This window comes from Mytilus edulis, chromosome 10 (genome assembly GCF_963676685.1).
Source record: "Mytilus edulis chromosome 10, xbMytEdul2.2, whole genome shotgun sequence".
Classification (NCBI taxonomy): domain Eukaryota; kingdom Metazoa; phylum Mollusca; class Bivalvia; order Mytilida; family Mytilidae; genus Mytilus; species Mytilus edulis.
The window spans coordinates 44,212,522-44,229,377 of NC_092353.1; the positions used below are offsets into that span (position 1 = coordinate 44,212,522).

Genomic DNA, 16,856 nt, shown 5'->3' on the forward strand with positions numbered 1-16,856 from the left:
CATACTTTTCAAGTATTGTGTTGTTTTCTCATCATGCTCATTGACATACATATCTATATATTTGTTCTATGTAAACTCATCATCGATACCAGGACTACATTTTGTATATACGCCAGACGCTATCATTACTGGTCAAGAATAATCAAGGAAACTTGAATTGATTTTGACATGATCATCATATATAAGTTGTTCAATTGGTTATGACAGCAAAGTTCCTGATCATTATGTAGAAGGACAACAGATCAATCTTTTTACTGGACCCAAGATTATAATCTGTTATTAGTGGTGACCTGACCTTTAAATTAAGATTCAAAATGAATAGGTATTAATACTTGAATTGAACAAGAAGGTAGACACAGAGCACTAAGTTTTTGCTAGCTTAAATAGAGAATAACTTTATAGTAGTTCTAACATGTGTGAAGCTGCTATTTGTTTGTCATTTTGGGTTGTGACCATGTTTGTCTCCAACTCATTATTTTTTCTCTTCTTGACTGAAGGTTTTGTTCTTATCAATTTAAAAAATGAATGGGGTGTGAAAAATATTGAAAGACATCAAATTTAATTGTTTATTATGAAAAATTTGAACACATCAAATACTTCAAATAATGCATTATAATATTCATTGTCTTATACATTTTTTTTTATATATATGTGCATTAAAACAGTTCACTTATAGCACAATATTTACATTCTATAACAACACATTTTCAAAGTCAAAATATGACAGTAAAAACAGTATATATAATAAAAAGCAACACAGCAATTATATCATGATATGATTATTGATTCCATAGCTTGACCTTCAAAATGACTTGAAGTTAATTTGTAAAGACTTGTCAAGAAGAATATTCAACAGTTTTTTTCAATTTAAGAGTCTAGATTCTATATATAATTTATTTTCTCTTGAGCATTTAACAACTATATGTCAAAGTAATTGTCATTTATGTTTCCTTTCTATTCATGGTATACTGAGTTATAGTCCATAGTATTTCTGTTTTAAACTTTATTCAGATCAGTTCTGGTGGATTTGCTTTAATGTAAGATTCTAGAGTTTACTCCATATGTTTATTAATTGTTGTATGATGTTAATATAAGAACAACTGAAACAATCTATATAATTCTTTTCTTCAGCAGTTAGTTTACTGAATTTCTTTACATTGGCTTATTATAAAACCATCATTAAATGTTCTCAAATTTCTTCTCTATTAAGCAAATTTTCACAAATTTCTGCTCTTTTAAGCAAATGTTCACAAATTTTTGCTCTATTAAGCAAATGTTCACAAATTTCTGCTCTATTATGCAAGTGTTCACAAATTCTTCTCTAATAGGCAATTGTCACAAATTTCTGCTCTATTACGCAAATGTTGACAAATTCTTTTCTAATAGGCAATTGTCACAAATTTCTGCTCTATTAAGCAAATGTTCACCAATTCTTCTCTAATAGGCAAATGTTACAATTTTTTCTCTATTAATCAAATGTTCACAAATTTCATCTCTATGAAGCAAATGTTATCATGAATTGTTCATTAGTTTCTGTTTTATAAATGACTTCTACATATTTATCAAATGTATAAGCAACCACATAGTTGAGTAGAATGACAAATTAATGCAATATTTGATATTTTTTTTTCAACATTTAACCCTTTGCATAAATTAATGATTTACACATTTTGGTAAACCTGTACTTAGAATAAGACATAATTGAAATAACAGCAACGATCTCAACATTCATAAACATTTTGATTATTTAATCATAGTTCATCAAACAGCCAGTTAAATCTAATTATTTTGTAGGAAGAGAAATGAGGCATGGAACTTGTGGTCTTCAAAATTCCCTTTTATATCTATATTAAAGCAATGGCTTTTGATTGTATTCAAAAACAAATATTTCATGAATTATATACATATACATTAATCATGTTAATAACAAGTAAATATCAGGAGTGTTCACATGCGAAGTGCACACAACTCTCCACTGATACAATGTGCATTCAGGTAGTAGAGGATCTAAAATTTGATGTCTCCAATCATTACTGACTTGAAATGAATGGAATTCTACTTTTCTTCCATAGCAAAATGGTTGACCAATCACTAAGGGCCTTTCTGCTTTATGGAAGTCAAAGCAACACAGTTTCAAATTTATTTACCTCTGCTACCGTTAATCCAGTGTACCTATAAAGAAGAAAGCTTTGTAAAGAAGCTTTCTTCTATACAGGTAAAACTGGATATCAGGAGTCTTGAAGCCATCTCATTTCTATTCCTACTTGTGAAAAGGCAAATCTGTTGGAGTGGAAACCCATTTTCCTTTAAAACCACTCCTGTACATTTGAGGTTGCATTTTCAGCAACCGCAAATGTGTCATGTTTTTAAGCGGGTTTAATTTTCATTGTTTCAAACAAAACTGGTTTTGGCATATAAAATAATCATTATACTGAATCATTGTGTTTCAATGGCTACATATATAACTTTATGATCTGACCAATAGGAATCAAGAACATCTGTTTCAAAGTTTACCTTACTATCAAAATTTAGGAAAATTAAGTCCAACAATGTACCAGAAGATGTAGTAGGTTTAGACACAATTTGTGAACAGCAAAATGAATCTCTCATGAACTTTAAAAAAGAAGTGCTCCCAGTGTTTAAATCAATATTAAAGTCTCCCATTATGATAATTTTTGGAAGTCTTAAATACACATCAGGAAGAAGGTTTGCAAGGAAAGTATCTTTTAGTTGTTGCAATTTGCAGTTTGGTGCCTTGTAAACAAAGACAATCTGAAAAAGACCTTTGCTGGGTGATATTATGTCTGCTATAACAAACTCTAACGATGGAGTTGAGAAAGTGACTGTATTGTGAAGAATACAATTATTTCGATAATATAATACCAATCCATGAGGTGGTCTTGTATTAAAGTTTGTTTGCTTTTGGTCTAATCGAACTGGTGGTTCAAAACCAGGTACATGAAAATCCTCATTTTCATCTGTTGATATAAGTCTTGATTCAGCAATACCAATAACATCAGCATCCAAGATGTTAGGGTCTGATTTTATATCATTAAAGTGAGCATGCAATGACCTTGAGTTGTTGAAAACGACTTTAAAATAGTTACTTGATAAATTATACAATGGCTTAAAGCACAACTGTAGAGTTGCTTCTGTCCTTAGTCTGTGTAATTCTTGTCGAACACACTCTGCTACAGCTATTGCTTGTTGATTGAGATCTAATATCTGTAATCCAGTTAAAGATGTTACTCTGCTTAGGGCAACATAGTGAATATGTGGAATTTTCCCCTTACGTTTTGATTTCAGACTAACAACAACTTCTTGTAATGTATCTCCTTGCGATTTATGAATTGTTTTTCCGGCTGCTGGACGAAGAGGAAATTGAATTCTTTCAAAGGTCTTATATTTATAAGTAAATGACCTTTTAATGTCAAACATTGGAGTCCATGTAATTTCAACATCTTTTCCAAACAAGTGTGAATATTTTCTTCTATTGTTAGCACCAATTCTGGCATCCTCAAACTTAACCCATATGATACTTGGTCTTATAGATTTCGTTTTGCACTCTATCAATTTAAGTTCACAAGTTGAACCATTTGTGAGACCATCAGTGACTTCAATATTAGCTGTAAGATCATATTTCATCCCAATTGCTAATACTACTTCCTTTGCAAGGTTTGCTGTATCAGACTGTTTTTCTGGTAAAGAACTAAGTAATTTTGTTTTTACAGATGCTGGTAAATCCCCACAAACTGTGTCAACTGCTGTAACTTTAACCTTTTGTGAGCCTAATTTAGATATGAATTGCAAATTAAAATTATCCACTAAAGCATTTTCAACAAACAAATGAGTAGCATTAGTTCTGTATGTTGGATCACTGATTGAAACAGTTCTTGTATTTAAAACTGCAAAATCATTTTCAGTCAGCTGATTTTGTCTCAACCTATTTAGTAATTGAGCAAATTCCAAATCATCTTTTTGTCTCATTATTTCAGTTAGTTCATGAAAAGAAAATAATAATTTCCAGTAATTAGGAGCTAATGCTGTTAATCCTTTGCTTAGATCATTGAAAATCCAGCTGTCAAATACAGGTTGGAGTTGGAAAAAGTCACCAATAGCTATGATACTCACGCCACCAAATGAACAGTTGCTTCCCTTGATTTTTTTCAGCCTTCTCTCCAGTAAAGAGAACATTTTGTTTCCAACCATTGAAATTTCATCAATCAAAATCAGAGACAAATTTCTGTATTTCATTCTGAGTGTATTGAGAACATCACATGACAGTGACTGGTCAAGTCCTTTATTTGGTTGTATCTGGAAAGCATTGTGAATGGTCAGACCATTTATATTGTAAGCTGCCTTTCCAGTAGGAGCACAAAGAAGAATTCTTATATCGTCAGGGTCCTCACCTTCAATTGAACATAAGTGTCTGTGTAAAGCTTGAAATATTGTTCTGACAACTACAGATTTTCCACATCCTGCTCCACCTGTCAAAAATGTATAAAATGGTTCATGTTTTGTTTTAACCCATGTGACAACATGTTTGAAAAATTCCCACTGTTTCTTATTCAAGGATCTTATCAATGCAAAATAATCACTCTCACTTATTCTGTTGGCATGATTTGTCAATTCTACTGTTCTTGCTTCTATTCCAACTTCACGTGACATATCATACAGTCTATGTTCTGTTGGTCTATCAGGATTGAAATGAACATATTGTTCAGATTCTGTTGGGCCTATTTCAGCATCTTCCATTTCTACTTGCTGTGTGGCAGGTGCTATTTGATCATTTTCATTACAATCATTTTCTGCCTCTTCTATAGCTTTCTCTAGATCTATTACTTTTCCTTCATATTGCTTAGCTTTCTTTTCTAATAGTCTTGCAACAGTCAAGTACATTTTTTCGAATGTTTCATGTCCACATTGCAAATCTGAAAGTTCATTTCTCCATGGATAAAATAACATTAAGCGTTCTCTGTAGAAGTTTTCAGAGTCAGTCTTGTAATTGTATTTAACATATCTTATAACCTTGGGTGTTTTTCTTTGATATATTCGAATACCATTCTTCAGGGTTATGTCGATTTTGTTATTGATTTCTTCTATAACATCTGCATTTGCCTCTTCATTTTCACTTTCAGATTCATGATCTTGCTGTTCTGTTTCATGATCATCTGAGGACTCTGAAGTTTTAGGATACTGCAATTCAAGCTGAGATACATAGTCTGCTAGACACCAGTTCTCCAGTTGTTTTGGTCTACGCGAGTATCTTTTAATATCATTGTCTGATTCTATTTCAGTAGAGTCTGGGCCTAGTTTTTCTAGGGCTGATGATTGCTTGAGGAGGAAAGTTCTTTTGTGTTGTGGAGATGTGTTAATGAAGACAACTTGTCTTGTAGCTTTTGTTAAAGGCATCTGTAGTGTTAAGTATGTTGCTTCTTGTGCACTTGTTTCAACAGAATTTGAAAAGTAATTCCCGATATGCCTTACTTGATGCTTCAAGTCTAAATTTCCCTGTCGTGCTTCTTTTGCTGCTTGGTCTAGTAATGCACTCATACCTTTTTGTGACTTGCTTATATATGAAACAATATACACTGCACATGCAAATGCATCTAAAACAAACTGTAAATCATGATTTGCTTGCCAGGCTATCAACACAGTTTTCATGTAACCATTAACACGGACTTCAGATGGTTTTCGTTTGAGAAAAACTTTTGGACCACTCAAGTTGCTTCTTATGGCCTTAATGTAATATTCATCATTCATGTGTAACACATCATCTAAAAACATGTCATATGTCATCTGGTCTATATCTTCAGAATTGTGAAGTGTATTAATTTCGTTTTGTATTTCTTTATATATAGCTTTGTACTTTTCTATGTCATCATTTTCTTTCAAAGGCTCTAAAATTACTGTTGCTTTCATAGGTGGAAGGGGGAAACCAAAACGACAAATTGGGTGACCTTTTTTTCTGCATGTTTTAGAATGTTTATGAACTTGTAAATTGACTAAACTAGTGTCATTTTCTGAAAGTGAACAGGAGACATATTTATCAATAAATGCTACAACATCTTCATTTGAATCACTTTCATATACTGGTGCATTTTCAATCCAAATCAAGATATGAATATGTGGTGAACCTCTCTGTTGAAATTCAACTCTATAAAAAAAATCTGTCAATTTTCCAATAGGATCATGATCACTTTTCAACACCAAGTTAATAAACTGCTGGACACGATAATCAAAATATCTAGAGCATGTCACAGGGTCTTTCTGAACAAGTTTAGATTTCTGATGCCAATCCATTTTTTCCAATTCATTGTCAGTATATTCTTTGCCATCATTTAATTTGCCAAGAATTCTTAACAAATCTTTCCAATTAGTGTCTGCAGATGAAAGAGAACCAAACCATGTTGGAAGTCCCAGTTGTCTGATCATTGCAAACAAATCTTTCTTCCTCTTTTCAAGGTATACTGGAGAATTTCTTAAACTTCTAAAGATATAATAACCTTCATCTAATCTTACAAGATCATTTACAGTGTTAGGATTCAGTACATCTTGTGCTGTCCATTTTTTTCCTTCTGATTGACACCTTCTGAGAGCAAGATTGACCTTATCACTTATGTTTTTCAACTGAATTTTTTTTAACTTGAAAAATATATTTGGTACAGACTGTGCTACTCTCCTATCCATGGACCTTAGTTCCCATTTAACAATATCAGTATAGTGAACAGAAACAGACCTTTCTTTGTTATCTGGTCTCCTTTGACCACAGAATATAGTTGGAAAAGATAAGTACTCTGCATCAGGATCACTGTAGAGACTAATTGGTCGTTGACCTTCACCAGGAGCAAAAGTTAAACCTGAATCACATAGTGGATTGTCGTCTGGAATGTGATCTAACAGTGTATCTGTGTTTCCAACATGTGTTTCACTTTCATCTACTTCACTGAAATGATCGGAGTCATCGTGTGAATCATTTTCATCTTGGTTTTCCTCTTGTTCTGTACTATTGTTTAAATTTTGTGTTTCTTCTTCATTTATTTTTGCTATTTCGGTAATCCAATCATCATTTATTTCAATCCCAGAAGACTTGTACAACTCACTTGTTCTCATTAAATAATGTAATGCACAAATGACAGCAAATGGTCTCACATTTTCACTAAAATCACACTTTTTGAATTCCAGCTTTTTCTTCAATTTAACTGATATTGTACCTGATTTCTCTATTGTATGTGGAAGAGAATTTATTGTAGGTTGAACTTCAACAGGCACATTTACAACATTGCCTTTAACTGATAACTGTCCACCTCTAGGCAACTGTCGAATCTGCATAAAAGGAATTCTTAATGATAATAGTCTCTCTTCTAAAGGATATAAATTTAATTCTTTTGGTTTTTGAGGAAATCCCATCTTATTTGCTATTGCAAAACGAGGTATTTTTTGTCTTTTAATTGCATTAAGACAAGTGTGGCATATCCATTCTATGTGCTGTACAGATTTAAAATTAGTAAAACAATGAGACATATTAGCAGGAGTATTCGTTTTAATAGTTTTAGCATTAACTACAGAATCACAAAACCAAGTTTGATGACATGAAGTACATATATATGTAGGACCTTGATTAATTTTTGTTTTAAAATTTCTTATGCAGGTATCAAGGGTTATACCGTGAGTTCTTTTCTTTTTGAGGTCTTTTTCATGATCTGTAAAATCAATGTTTTTTCTTTTAGTACTTTTGACTGTCTTTTCATAACATCTGTCTATATCTAGGTTTTTCTGTCTTGAACTTTGTTTCTTCAAACGCTCATTTTCTAAATTTTCTGGATGTGACCTATATTCTTGTTTTCTGTGGAAGTCTCGTTTTGACTCCTGTTTTCTGTAGTTTTCATCTTGTCTCACAATTTTTTTCTTTTCTGTTTCATTTCTTTTGAAATTTTCATTCTTTCTAGCCTCCCTTTTAGCAGCAAGTTCTCTTCTATTGAAATCATTCTTTCTAGCCTCTCTTTTAGCAGCAAGTTCTCTTCTATTGAAATCTTCATTCTTTCTAGCCTCTCTTTTAGCAGCAAGTTCTTTTCTATTGAAATCTTCATTCTTTCTAGCCTCCCTTTTAGCAGCAAGTTCTCTTCTATTGAAATCATTCTTTCTAGCCTCTCTTTTAGCAGCAAGTTCTCTTCTATTGAAATCTTCATTCTTTCTAGCCTCTCTTTTAGCAGCAAGTTCTTTTCTATTGAAATCTTCATTCTTTCTAGCCTCTCTTTTAGCAGCAAGTTCTTTTCTATTGAAATCTTCATTCTTTCTAGCCTGTCTTTTAGCAACAAATTCTCTTTGTCTTTCCATTCGTCTTAAATCAGGATTATCTCTTTGAGACCTCTTACTTTCTGCTTCAGCCCTTCTATAATTTGTATCCTTTCTTACTTCTTGTTTAGCAGCAGTTTCTGTTTTCTTGAAATCTTCATTCTTTCTAGCCTCTCTTTTAGAAGCAAGTTCTCTTTGTCTCTCTATCTGTCTTATATCAGAATCATCTCTCTGAGACTTCTTTCTATGTGCTTCTGTTTTTCTATAATTCTTATCTTTTCTTGAATATCTTTTTGCATTTAATTCTTTTTCCTTGAATTGTTTGTTTTTTCTTCTTTTTTGCATGTAGTATTTCATATATACAAACTTGGGTACTTTCATATACTGGTAGGAAACTTTTTTTTGTTTTGTGTTCCTTAGTTTCTGATCCTCAAAGTAATTCTTAATCTGCTTGGTCACATCTTTGTCGGTATCTTTACTACTGATACACACAGGTAAAATTTCATATTGAGAGTCTAAATCAATTTGTAAACTTGTGTAAAAAGCATACAAGTAACTGAGGAGGTCATGTAAGTCAGCAAATCCAATCAAAATACTTTTGCCAGAGGAATCTAATGTATTATTCAGTGCACATTCTGAATGAGAATGAGTGTCAAAAAAATAGTATGTATGATTATAATAATAAACTGCTGAACATATGGCTCCAATCATTATAAGAAATTTGTTTGACTGCTTAATACAATTTTGAATTGCTTCTTGTAATGAGAGAAATCCAGTCAACTCTTGGTACTGTAAAGCTATTCCAAACAGAATATTTTGTGGTTTAATTATAAAAATCCCTTCAGGAATTTCTATTTTGACAGGAATTTCATCAAAATTTAAGAGCATATTTTTAAATAATCCCTGTGTTGTTAATTCTTGAACATGCTTCTTGTAAATTTCATCACCTTTATTCAAAATGTAATCCAGGTTCAGTGTGTTTGAATCAAAATTTAAAGTAGAGAGTGATAAGAAAACTAAGCAATTACAAGTACATTGGTTTCCCCTGCTTTGATCAGCAAATTTTGTGGCATACTGGTCAAAAGTTCCAAATTTAATAAAGTTTGCATTAAAAGAATTGTAATATTTTGATACTCCTTGTTCTGAATTAGTTTTTAATTGGTCATTTTGGTCTTGCAACAGATTAGTTTGGATAAAACAATGAGAATCTTTTTTGGCATAACTATTGTTTGATTTCTTTGACAGAATATCTGTTTGTATGTGACAAGTTTCTTTAACACAGTTATTGTCACTGTTTTGATTTGCACAGTTGTTGTTACTGTTTTGATTTGCACAGTTATTGTTACTGTTTTGATTTGCACAGTTATTGTTACTGTTTTGATTTGCACAGTTATTGTTACTGTTTTGATTTGCACAGTTATTGTTACTGTTTTGATTCAATTCAGATTGTTCATGTTTATTCAATTCAGATTTTTCAAGTTTATTCAATTCAGATATATTCAGTTCAGATATTTCAAGTTCATTCAATTCAGATTGTTCAAGTAGATTCAAGTTACTGTTGTTTATATTTGTGTGGAGGTCAGTATCCCCCATGTTATTTGCGTTACTGTTGTTTATTATTGAGTGGAGGTCAGTATCCCCCATTTTATTTGAGATACTTTTGTTGAGGGTGTCAGTATCACCCATGTCAAGGTCAATTCTAGTACTGTTAATGGGGCCAGTATCCCCAGTCAAGTCCGTCAGTCTCTGTTTCTTTGGGTTTTTCACACCACGTTTAGCCTCAGCTGCCCTCCAATTTTTTCTTCTTGGCATCTTTAAAAATCTATAAATACATATGCAAATAATGTACAATAATGAGGACAAAATGTTATAAATTGCATAATGTGAAAAAAGAAAGACTACATTAATAATTACATAATGAGAGCTAATATGATTGGGGTACCGTAGACATAAGTACCTTTATATATATCATGATTATCATATGTGTTTTCTGTCGTAAAGTAGTCACTTGTTTTTTTTTTATAGATATACCTATATATATATCTAGAATACTGATATGCTTCATTTACAGTGGAGTGGGATAAAATAATATATCAAAGTGCAATTATAGTTAATTGATAAACATGTTGCCTTTGGTTAAATAAGGGAAAGTTAAGTTATGCCCTTTTTTTAAATCATGATCAATATTGATGTGGTGTGTTTTTATTAGCATATAACAAACCAGATGCTCTGCAGGGCGCAGTTTTATACAACTGCAGAGGTTGAACCCTGAACGGTTGGGGAAAGTATGGACACAACATTCAAGCTGGATTCAGCTCTAAATTTGTATTGTGATTAAATAGTTCACACAGCATGGGTGTCTGATACAGAATGAATGTGGTCTAATGCACTTAAAATTTTTTTTTTGCATTTGAGCAATTCACTATGCTATTGAATATTAATCCTCTCAAAAAAATGTTTGAAGAAATTTTCTTTTTATTTATGAAATCTGAAATGAGAAAAATTGACCCCCCCCCCCCCCCCAATTTTGTTTTCACATCCCCCTTTCCCTTATTCCAAAACTGATCTCAATTCAAATTTCTAATGGAGTTTGCAACAATAACTGCTTATTTAAATACATCATAAAATATTAAAATGTAAAAAAAGTGCTTGTTATCACTGAATGGTAAAGATTGTTTTAATTTATCAGTTGGTAGTAAAAGTGAAAATACATTGTATATTGTATAAAACAATGATTTAAGGTGATTCAACTTCTATTCTGGACAAAGAAAGATAAATCAAATTTTCAAAGAATATTGAAAATATCTTGCTATTGCACAAATATCTATTCTGGACAAAGAAAGATAACTCCAATTGAAAATTGATTGATATTTCACAATATTGTGCAATTAGATATTTCTTGCTATTGCCCAATACTGTCAATTGAAGATTTCTTGCTATTGAACAATACGGTGCAATTGAAAATATCTTGCTATTGCACAATACTGCATGTACAATTGAAGATTTCTTGCTATTGCTGAATACTGTGCAATTGAAAATTTCTTGCTATTGCACAATACTTAATATAATAATTTTGAATCCTGATTTGGACTTGAAAACTTTGCTCATAATCAAAAATCTAAGTACATGTTTAGATTCAGCATATCAAAGAAGCCCAAGAATTTAATTTTGTTAAAATCAAACTTAGTTTAATTTTGGACCCTTTGGACCTTAATGAAGACCAATTTAAAAACGGGACCAAAAATTAAGAATCTACTAACACAGCTAGATTTGGCATATCAAAGATGAAATCAAACAAAGTTAAATTTTGGACCCCGATCTGGACCAACTTGAAAACTGGGCCAATAATCAAAAATCTAAGTACATTTTTAGATACAGCATATCAAAGAACCCCAAGGATTCAATTTTTGTTAAAATCAAACAAAGTTTAATTTTGGACCCTTTGGACCTTAATGTAGAACAATTTGAAAACGGGACCAAAATTTAAGAATCTACATACACAGTAAGATTCTGCATATTAAAGAATCCCAATTATTCAATTTTTAATGAATCAAACAAAGTTTAGTTTTGGACCCTTTGGGCCCCTTATTCCCAAACTGTTTAAACCAAAACTCCAAAAATCAATCCCAACCGTCCTCTTATGGTCATAAACCTTGTGTTTAAATTTCATAGATTTCTATTTATCATACTAAAGTTATGGTGCGAAAACCAAGAAAAATGCTTATTTGGGCCCCTTTTGGTCCCTCATTACTAAACTGTTGGGATCTCAACTCCCAAAATCAATCCCAACCTTCCTTTTGTGTTCATAAACCTTGTTTTAAATTTCATTGATTTCTATACACTGATACAAAAGTTATTGTGCAAAAACCAAGAATAATGCTTATCTGGTCCCTTTTTTGGCCCCTTTTTCCTAAACAGTTAGAACAAAAACTCCCAAAATCAATCCCTACCTGCCTTTTGTGGTCATAAACCTTGTGTCAAAATTTATACTTAAACTAAAGTTATAGTGCGAAAACCAAGAAAATGCTTATTTGGGCCCTTTTTGGCCCCTTATTCCTAAATATTGGGAACAAAACTCCCAAAATCAATCCCAACCTTCCTTGTGTGGTCATAAACCTTCAGTTTAAATTTCATATATTTCTATTCACTTTTACTACAGTTAGAGTGCGAACACTAAAAGTATTCGGATGACCACGACAATGACGATGCCAACATGATAGCAATATACGACCAAAAACTTAAAATTTTTGGGGTCTTATAAAAAGGTTTGAGAAATTGATACTACTAGTGCATTCCTATATACTTAATATAGCAGTATTGTTGAAAATTCCATCTACATGTAATTTATCATAACTATCTTTTTAAATTAAGTAAACGAAGTTTCAATTAAATGAGATAACACTTATGCACTTACACTAATAAAGAGTAAAATTAAAAATTCTTCTTTCATATGTATGTATACATAAGTATGAAGTTGACATCTTAAATAAGCAATACAAATTTGTGTTCAAGACAGTTTTGTTCTTGTAAATTTGTTTAATCTAATTAAGTTACTCTTCAAATTTTACTAATTCAAATTCTTGTCATAATAGCATTGTGTAATGATAGATTTGCAACCTCATACAAATTTATCATTGAATTTTATCTATCACATGTAGCTCTTATCAAACTAACTTTATATAAATTGCTACGTCATTCAAAGTCACTGGACCATGACCAAGGGGCAGAGCCTAAAAATAGTCACCAAAACTTGTATTAACTGATAGCAGATGTGTCAAAGCAACACGAATGGCCTCGTCCCAAAAAGTTGAAAAATCTGCAATTTCAATATAAACACATGTGGACACAAACATGATGGTACAGAGCTCCAGATAAGCTGCGTATTTGCGTGATCACGCAATACAAATAATAAAAAACCCAATGCAATTGCCCAATGCAGGGTTCAAAAACCCAATTAATTCAAAGAAAAACCCAATTATATTCCAAAACCATGAGTTCTCAACCCTTTTATTGGTTACCATTTGCGTTATTTACCCTTATCTGTTTACAGTTGTCGCGTAAACTATTTTTATAATATTTATAATTGGAAATTTCCTTTCATTCCAAAAAAAAGATCCCTGCATCAAGTAGCTGAAATGGGTCCCTGTTAGAGTTTTCTGTTGCTCAATAGATACACGTGTTTTTGAAAACATTTGATCTTCTCGGCGTTTATCCAATTAGCGTGTGTCATGAAGTCATATTTATTTCGCATTGCTCGGGATTTATCATAACATACATTGAATTAAAACAAAAGTGAATGTCCGGTAAAAATATTGAATGGAAGCATGTTTTCAGCTTCTTTTGAAAAGCTTAGGGAAAGTTATGATGATAACAAGACTCAGCCAGTGTTTTTAGGAAGCGTCCATCGAACACACGGGCGTGTGCGTACCTTAACGAGAACATTGCTAATAAAAGCAGGGTTTCCTCGAAAACGAAATCAGTTGGAAAGATGAAAGGCCAAATCAATTATGACATGATAAAGCATCAGAAACCAAAAGTTCTAATAAAAGACAACCAAACCCAGATTTATGAAAATAGGAATAAAATAAAAACATTCAAGTATGTATAATTAAAGTTTATATACTTTTTTTTTCTTCATTTTACGGTTAATTAATGAATACACACACAGGCACTGGTCTCAGAATTTATTATATAAAGGTATAAGACGAGTGCCTGTGAATACACATATCCGTTTTTTTTTACAGTTTATATGAGAAAATACAAAACTAGCAGAAGGTTTGAATTGGAACACAAATAAAACCTACAATTGCTTCTCAGTCAATAAACCAAATAAAAAAGTTAACCCTAACCCTAACCCTAACCCTAAACCAAATAAAACAGCTAAACAAAGAAAGAAACATATTTAAGATGGACAAAAATCTGGGGTTGATATTGCCTAAATATTCAATATTGTGTTGATGAAAAAACCCAATACATTAAGGAGCTTGGTGGTGAAAAACCCAATTTGATATTAACATGAGGGGTGAATTGGAATTGATAATGCAATTAAAAAACTTTATCACCCAATTATATAAGAAAATGGGGGGTAAAAAACCCAATTTGTGAATTCTTATCTGGAGCTCTGTGGTAGCCTCACATACCAAAATTCAGCTCAAAATCTGACGCTTACAAAAAAATGTCAATCTTGTGTCATGCTTAATCCATATATAGTGAGACCCACTTTTAATGGTTTGAGAAATTGGCAATGACATAGGCACAATTTTTTTATTTCCCCATTTGCATTCTGATAACATGAATGCTATTATGACAAACCACTAGTTAAAGGGGGGGGTAGGACCTTTATCGGGACTCCGGGATCAAGTGTTTTTAAGCAATTTTTTTTTTATTTCAGGACCTCAGGATTCCATATTTATAAGCCCTGGTTTCGTGTTTTTAAACCCTGGATTTTGAGATCAGGACCCCCCCCTATCCCCCCTCAAGTGAGATACACTTGCATCATTTATTACATAAGTTGCATGACATTTTATTGATACTTTTAAAAATAATTCAGATAATAGAGAGAACATATTTTACACGCCAGTTTCAGTTTCTTGTCATGATTTATTAACTGTGAAAGGACATAGAATCTGCTATAATAAGGTAGTTTCGAGTCCTGTCAATAAAAATGTTCCTGATTTAATCAATAACAAATGTTTCAATTTTTATTCTATAGAACTACAAATAAAGTATATCAGTACTCATTCCATCAATCAAAACACATATGGTTTAAATATTTTTAATGAATTTAATATTTCAATTGAAAACTTGTTTTTAGCTTCATCCTTCTCTTTAACAAGAATGTTTTCTTGACATCATCATTGATCATTGTTGAGAACATGCATGCAAAACATTGAGAGTAAAAGTGTTTGCAAATTAGATAAATTAGGTGTATGATAACACAGTTAAATAAATATTAACAGCAAAATAATGTATAATGTTTTCCTCCCTTTCATGGTCATTTTTAATTTGGGCTTATTTACATTCTAAATTTAGAATGCTAGCAGGCTAATCAGATTTTTCCTATAACTATATTGATCCTATTCATATATATTATATCTGAAAATACAAAGCAGTTTGTGTGTCCCAATTATAGTCTTAAACTTGAGCAAACTTTTCCATTTAATACTGTACCTTCAAGATTCCCACCAAAAAAGGAAGTATTCTGACGACTTCCTGTTTGCTATATCTTATTACCACAAAAAACTTTTAAACAACAAAGTCCAACAAATATGATGACTGAAACTCATGACACTGAAAACAAGGTCTTTATTCTTGTATCAAGTAATATTTTTACTTTTAGTTTTATAAATTTCTTAAATATTAATTCAAAACCAATACTTTAAAGTAGGTTTATTCTAGGAAATGAAAACAAGGGACACGATCAAATTAAAAAAAAAAATCCTAAACTTCTAATATATATATATATTAAATGAAGAACTATATTTTTTTAATGAAAAAAACATCTTTTAATAGTTAATTTATATTTTAAACACTATAAATCAATTCTAAGATCTGGTGTTGATTAATTCAAAGTTTTAAACAATAATATGAGGCACACATTACCTGTAAAAGGGGATGAAGTCTATATTAATTATTATTGGAATTCAAACTTGACATTCAAACTTTGGAATCTGTTGAAAAGAAACCAAAATTATGAAACAAAGGAACGCTATCATTAGGAATAAATGTTTGTTTTAAGTTTATGTTCATTAGTGAGGGGGCAGGACCTTTTTCGGGACTACTGCAGTTTCAGAGAAGAAGCATTTGGTAAAAGTTTACAAAAAATACAAATCAATTGTTAAAATTGACTATGAAGGGCAGTAACTCCCTTAGAGGGTCAATTGAAAATTTTGGCTATATCAACTTATTTGTAGCTTGTACTTTGCTAAACATTATTGCTGTTTACATTTTATCTCTATCTATAACAAAATTCAAGATAAAAACCAAAACTCTAAAATTCTCTGAAAATTACCAATTCCGGGGCGGCAACCAAACAACAGGTTGCCCGATTGGTCTGAAAATTTCAGGGCAGATAGACTTTGACCTATCAAACAAATTTATCCTGTCAGATTTGCTTTAAATGCTTTAGTTTCTCAGATTTTAGCCAAAAACTGCATTTTACCCTATGTACTATCATTAGTCATGTCTGCCATCTTGGTTAGCAGACAAGGTCATCGAACACATTTTTTAAACATGATACCCTAATGATGATTGTGGACAAGTTTGATTAAATTCGTCTCAGTAGTTTCAGAGGAGAAGATTTTTGTACAAAATAACAAAACTTTACGAAAAAATGACAAAAAATGACTATAAAGGGCAATAACTCCTTAAGGGATCAACTGACCATTTTGGTCATGTTGACTTTTTTGTAGATCTTACTTTGCTGAACATTATTGCTATATACAGTTTATCTCTATCTATAATAATATTCAAGATCATAACCAAAAACTGTGAAATTTCCTTAAAATGACCAATTCTGGGGCAGCAACCCAGCAACGGGTTGTCCGATTCATCTGAAAATT

At 31.7% G+C, this 16,856-nt stretch overlaps 1 protein-coding gene across 1 annotated transcript; it reads right to left on the reverse strand.

Moving 5' to 3' along the window:
- Positions 1-2,436: 2,436 nt before the first annotated feature.
- Positions 2,437-10,107, reverse strand: LOC139492785 (uncharacterized). Its single transcript, XM_071280937.1, has one exon. It carries the CDS (start codon positions 10,105-10,107, stop codon positions 2,437-2,439), a length of 7,671 nt encoding a protein of 2,556 aa, XP_071137038.1.
- Positions 10,108-16,856: the final 6,749 nt, after the last annotated feature.

What these genes read in the sequence shown, in the direction of transcription:
- LOC139492785 (XM_071280937.1), bottom strand. Translation starts at nt 10,107, where the DNA reads ATGCCAAGAAGAAAAAATTGGAGGGCAGCTGAGGCTAAACGTGGTGTG.